Raw genomic sequence first — 5762 nt, 5'->3', positions numbered from 1 at the left:
GGGCGGCCTGAGCCGGGCGCGGGGGGCGCGCAGGCGGCCGGCACCTCCCCACTGGCCTCCCAGTCCTCTTACAGCCTCCTGACCCCGCCCGACGGTGCCCGGGAGCGCACCGACTACGTCAACTCGGCCTTCACGGAGGACGAGGCGCTGTCCCAACACTGTCCGGTCGAGAAGCCTCTGAGGCACCCCGCGCTGCCCGAAGCTGCTGTGGCCGTGAAACGGCCGCCCCCTTACCAGTGGGACCCTGTGCTAGGGGAGGACATTTGGGTGCCTCAGGAAAGGACAGCACAGACTGCAGTGCCCAACCCCCTGAAACTGCCCCCTCTGGTGGTGGGTCAGAGCCAGCACCTGGACGTGTCCCGCGTGCCGTTTGTCTCCCCTAAGTCTCCCGCCAGCCCTACTGCCACCTTCCAGACAGGCTATGGGATGGGAGTGCCGTATCCAGGAAGCTATAACACCCCCCCTTTGCCAGGAGTGCAGGCTCCCTGCTCCCCAAAAGACACCCTGTCCCCAACACAGTTTGCACAGCAGGAGCCGGCTGTGGTCCTGCAGCCAGCCTACCCACCCAGCCTCTCCTACTGCACCTTGCCCCCCATGTACCCCGGGAGCAGCACATGCTCGAGTTTACAGCTGCCACCCATCGCCTTGCACCCCTGGAATTCCTACAGTGCGTGCCCACCTGTGCAGAACCCCCAGGGCACTCTCCCCCCCAAGGCACACTTGGTGGTGGAGAAGCCCCTCGTGTCCCCACCGCCCACCGACCTCCAAAGCCACCTGGGTACAGAGGTGATGGTAGAGACCGCAGACAACTTCCAGGAGGTCCTGTCTCTGACGGAAAGCCCAGTCCCCCAGCGGACAGAGAAATTCGGAAAGAAGAACCGGAAGCGCCTGGACAGCCGAGCAGAGGAAGGAAATGTCCAGGCGGTGACAGAGGGCAAAGTGAAGAAGGAGGCGCGGACTCTGAGTGACTTTAACTCCCTGATCTCCAGCCCCCGCCTGGGGAGGGAAAAGAAGAAAGTGAAGAGTCAGAAGGACCAGCTTAAAGCGAAGAAGCTGAACAAGACCAGTGAGTTCCAGGACAGCTCGGAGAGCGAGCCGGAGCTTTTCATCAGCGGGGACGAGCTGATGAACCAGAGCCAGGGCAGCAAGAAGGGCTGGAAGAGCAAGAGGAGCCTGCGCACGGCCAGCGAGCTGGAGGAGTTCAAGTGCCGGAAAGCCAGCGAGAAGGAGGACGGGCGGCTGGGCAGCCAGGGCTTCGTGTACGTCATGGCCAACAAGCAGCCTCTCTGGAACGAGGCCACCCAGGTGTATCAGCTGGACTTCGGGGGGCGGGTGACGCAGGAGTCTGCAAAGAACTTCCAGATCGAGCTGGAGGGGCGGCAGGTAAGCGTGTCCCAGGCCTGGCCAGAATCGTGACTTCCTGGTCTTGGCAGGTCTCTTTGGGTTTTAAGAACCGGGTAAAGGGTCTCGGCACCTTGGGGAGCATTTTCCAAAGGCCGCCTGGGAAATGTGGAAAGCACCTGATCCTCTAAGGTGGGGCTATCTGGGGTTGTGATTTTCAGGGTGCCCGTTGCTATCCTTTATTTCTCATCTAAGTGACACACGTACTGATTTCTTAAGGTCACATGACTCCATAGACCCATCAGGAGGACCCTGCCCAGCCTTGCCCACTCCCCAAACTAGAGGCACGAGCTTCCAGCTCTGCCTTGTTCCGAATTTGCCACCATATTTGTAAAGAACATGTTTCTGCTTGGATTTATCAGTCAGTCAGTTGTGGCATCATGGATTGAATTTTTCCTAAGAAATGTGAGGGTTTATTTTCTTCACCCCGACCCCGTCCCTACACATGCGTGAACTTTCCTTTCCCACCTTTTCTTAGTTAAGTCATCAGTTACCTTGTTACGCCGGTAATTGTGATTCCCAGCTGAGCCGTGTAGTATAGTCTAATTGCATTCTCTTTCTTATTACATAGGTTTTTTTCTGAGACAGAATAATTACCCAGTGTTTGTTTATTTTTCTGTGCATTTATTATTAAGTCATTCCGCAGTTCTCGGTACCGTTAAAACACATCAGATAGTCCGTTGGTTCTTCCTCCTCCAATACAGAACGTTGCTCCAGCTTTGCTGCGTAGCTGTTTTCTGGGGCTCCCCTTCTCCACCATCCGGGGACTTCCCTTCCCCTCTCATATGTACATCTCATTTTCATTAATTCACCCCACAAATATTTATTGAGACTCTGTTATATGCCTGGCAATCCTCTGAGCCAGGAGTCGGCAAACTATGGCCCACGGGCCAATCTGGACTGCTGCCTCTTTTTATAAATGAAGCTTGATTGGAACACAGCCATGCCCGTCCACGTAATTACTGTTCCACTCTATAACAGCTTAAGTAGTTGTGGCAAAGCATGTGACCTAAAATGCCTAAAAAATTTACTATCAGCCCTTTACAGAGAGTTTGCCAACCCCTGCTCCAAGTGCAGGAACCAGAGCCATGAGGAAAACAGGCCCCGCCCTCATGGAGTAAAATGAGAGAGAGGCCGTAAACAACTAAATGTGCGTTGTATGAGGTCACGTGGTAATGTAACGTGGTCACCGTAAGTACCAAAATGACAAAGGAAAGCAGGCTCTAGAGATGAGCACAATGGGAAGGAGGCGTGCTGCGTTCTGTCCCTCTCTGAGCAGTGAGTGACATTTGACAATTACGATTGACATTTCTCTTCAGCCTCTGAGCCCATAGATTCTTCTTCCTGCTTTTTCTTTCTCCTGCCTGTTTCCTTGGTGAGGAAGCCACTTCTTCGACCTGTGGTGCTTCCCATGCTCTGGGTTTTGCTCGTTGTCTCCCCACTGCGTTACCATGTTCCTCTGTCTCTCTGTTCCGATGAGCCCGTAGTCGGATCTAGAAGCCTATCAGAGTCCCTTTTGTTGGCAAGTCTCTCGTAGACCGTGCTGTCTCCGTCCACTGCACAGCCCTGGCTGCCCTGTGCCACCTTGTTCTCCTCTAACGTCTTTGCTTCCTGCGCCTGCCCAGGTGATGCAGTTTGGAAGGATCGATGGCAATGCGTACATCCTGGACTTCCAGTACCCCTTCTCGGCCGTGCAGGCCTTCGCAGTGGCCCTGGCCAACGTGACTCAGCGTCTCAAATGAAGAGACTGGCCTGGGCAGGAGAAGAGGCAAAGGAGCTTTACGGAGCGGTCTGAACGCAGATGCCCGAGGAGCTCGCGTGGGCCCGGGTGCCTGGGGGACTGGAGGGCGAGGGCGAACGGGAGGTGTCTGCCAGGCCCAGGAGAGGGCACTGACCTTAATCATTGTCATTTGTTTGGGCTTTTATTATGCTTTATTGTCTTTCTTCTTTCTTTTTGAACAACAGAAAAATACAGGAGAGTGGTATTTGGACGCAAAGGTGCCAGGCGCCTGGTGTGTTTTTTAGGAAATGTAATTGCTTGTAATGTCCTACTGGGTTTGCTTATGTCAGCCACAGACAAGGGGCGCTCCAGAAGGAAGGCAGAGTGCCTTCCAGCCTGCCGTTCCTTTAGACATGAGGCGTACGCATTATTTTCATTCTCCACAACATCACCACTAGCGTAAAAATGAAAACCTTTTAAAAAAAAACACAACCAAAAATCCTGAAGGTACAGGTTCTCTTAGGGGACAGCATTTAATTCACATGTTATTACTCCCCCAAAGGTGACTTGATTAATGAAGGGTATTTTGGCAAATGCACTGTTTGACTGGTAAAGGTAGGCTTTTTATGGGGGTGCTATTATCAGCTCTGAATACGATTCACTCCTGATGATGTAGGGGGAAGGCATGACGGGCGAGGAAGGAACTCCTGCACGTGTACACATGGGTGGCTTACGTAGCATGACTTGAAATAGTACAAGGGCTATGCTCCTCTCTGGAGGATGTTTACATTGAAGACTCCACTAGTTTTATAATATGTCAAAATTCCATAGGTTCAGTATGATTGACTTGAGAAAGTCAGATCCAAAAGCATGTGATCGGGGCAGTGGTTTTCTCAGCTAGTGCCTGGGTGTCCCTGAGAGGTATCGTTGATTCCCACTCTCTTTTTATTGCTGGCTCTGGAAAATGTGACAGTAGACATTATCTTTGCCATTACACAACACCGTCCTACACTTTTCCTTTTTCTACAGATGCTAACGATGCTGGTGGAAGCTCTCCTTCCCTCTTCACCTGCATTAACTTCAATTGACTAGAAGTGTTTCCAACGGATTAGAAACATGACCGAAAAATTTTAAGCGTTCGCTAGGGTATTAAGAGATAGGGTTATAGTTGACTCTTTCACAGAAGTCCCACAGTCTTCAGGAAAAAAGGTTGTTCATTCACTGTACAGACTGTTGATTGAGGAGATAAACCACTGGGAGAACATGGTGAAAATTGTAGTATTTAAGATAGTTAGTTTACTACTAAGAAATCCTCCGAGATGATCTTTTCTCACCCCACGCCCATCTCAGGGGACACCTTAGGCAGCATCCAGCCCGGATGACAAGACCCAGTTTATTGTTTTGGGTCATTCTCATCCATGATGTAGATTAGGGCAGCAGCATGAGAACTGTGCACTGGCATATGGTCCTAAATTTGGATTTCGTTTGATAACAGACAAGTGGAAGATACTACATAAAAGCATTTTTAAAAAAAATTTTTTAATTCCCTGTTTAGGTTTAAAAAATAGAAAAGAAACTTGCCCATTCCTTTCTCAGAGCAAGATAACATCTGTCACCCACCTTCTCTCAAGCCCCTGAAGAAACACAGGAAGATGATAAATATGGCGGAGGACATCTTCCACTGGAACCAGAGTTTCCCATCTTACATTTTAAAATGTCAGACCCGATTCTTTGGTGGGTAAATTCTTCCAGAAAGAATTTAATAATTTCTTTATGCAAGTTTCTGTAGTTTGATGTTTCAATGCTTCTTATTAGTTGTGCAATATGGTTGGTTATAGCCTATTTCTAAAATAATTTAAATGCAATTCCCCGTTTTATTGTCCAAGAGATAATTATTTATCTTGCTTTAATAGTATTCTTAAGGGTTATTTTCTTAACCATGTACCATTATGCCCATTTTATTATTTATTTAGAAAAATAGTAACGTTTGTAGCAACTTACTTGGTAGCAGTATATTTTGCTGCAAGAAATAAAGAGGATATGATAGAAGGGTTTTTTGCTGGACAGTTTGTAACTTTACCTAATTGGGAAAATTTTTTCCAATATTCCTTTAAAAGTATTTTTTTTTTTTGCATTTTGTGGTATTGATTATATTCAAAGGAGATTTCTTTAAGATAACATCTTAAAATAACATTTCCTCTTTTGAAAATTTTATTTTTAATTAAAAATGAAAGGTGATATGAAATGAGAGGAAACTTAGAATGAGAATAGCAAAAAAAAAAAGAATTATTAGTAATAAGTTCAGTTTTTAAAGTTCAGATTGGTGTTTGAGATACAAGGACCATGAAAGACTACATTTTAGAACTTTTCTTAGCAAGAGCAAGTATAGGGGGAAAGCCTTGTCATGAAGACTAAAGAGAAAGCAAGTGTTTGTAGCAAATAATTAACTAAGCTGACTAAACTCCTAGCTCACCCCCCACGTGGAGATAGAGGCATCTGTCTTAGATGTTCACACACACGCTAATGAGGAGCAGCGGCCCAGCTTGGCCCAGAGGCAGAGGTAATTTCAGATGCCAGATTTCCTTAGACAGATACACACAGTGGTTGTAATGTGGTGTCTTTGAAGTTGATAATGATGCTT

The 5762-nt window shown here is 48.0% G+C and overlaps 1 protein-coding gene across 1 annotated transcript in view; it reads left to right on the top strand.

The window, feature by feature from the left end:
* TULP4 (tubby like protein 4) overlaps nucleotides 1-5170 on the top strand; it is a 144460-nt gene extending 139290 nt beyond the window's left edge. The window contains exons 14-15 of the mRNA XM_023521102.1: nucleotides 7-1383; nucleotides 3027-5170. Of these exons, the coding sequence (XP_023376870.1) occupies nucleotides 7-1383; nucleotides 3027-3143 (1494 nt within the window). The 3' untranslated portion in view covers nucleotides 3144-5170. The remainder of the gene's footprint in view (nucleotides 1-6; nucleotides 1384-3026) is intronic.
* Nucleotides 5171-5762: the final 592 nt, after the last annotated feature.

Source organism: Pteropus vampyrus, unplaced genomic scaffold (genome assembly GCF_000151845.1).
Source record: "Pteropus vampyrus isolate Shadow unplaced genomic scaffold, Pvam_2.0 Scaffold292, whole genome shotgun sequence".
Lineage (NCBI taxonomy): Eukaryota > Metazoa > Chordata > Mammalia > Chiroptera > Pteropodidae > Pteropus > Pteropus vampyrus.
This window is presented reverse-complemented; position numbering and strand designations above follow the sequence as displayed.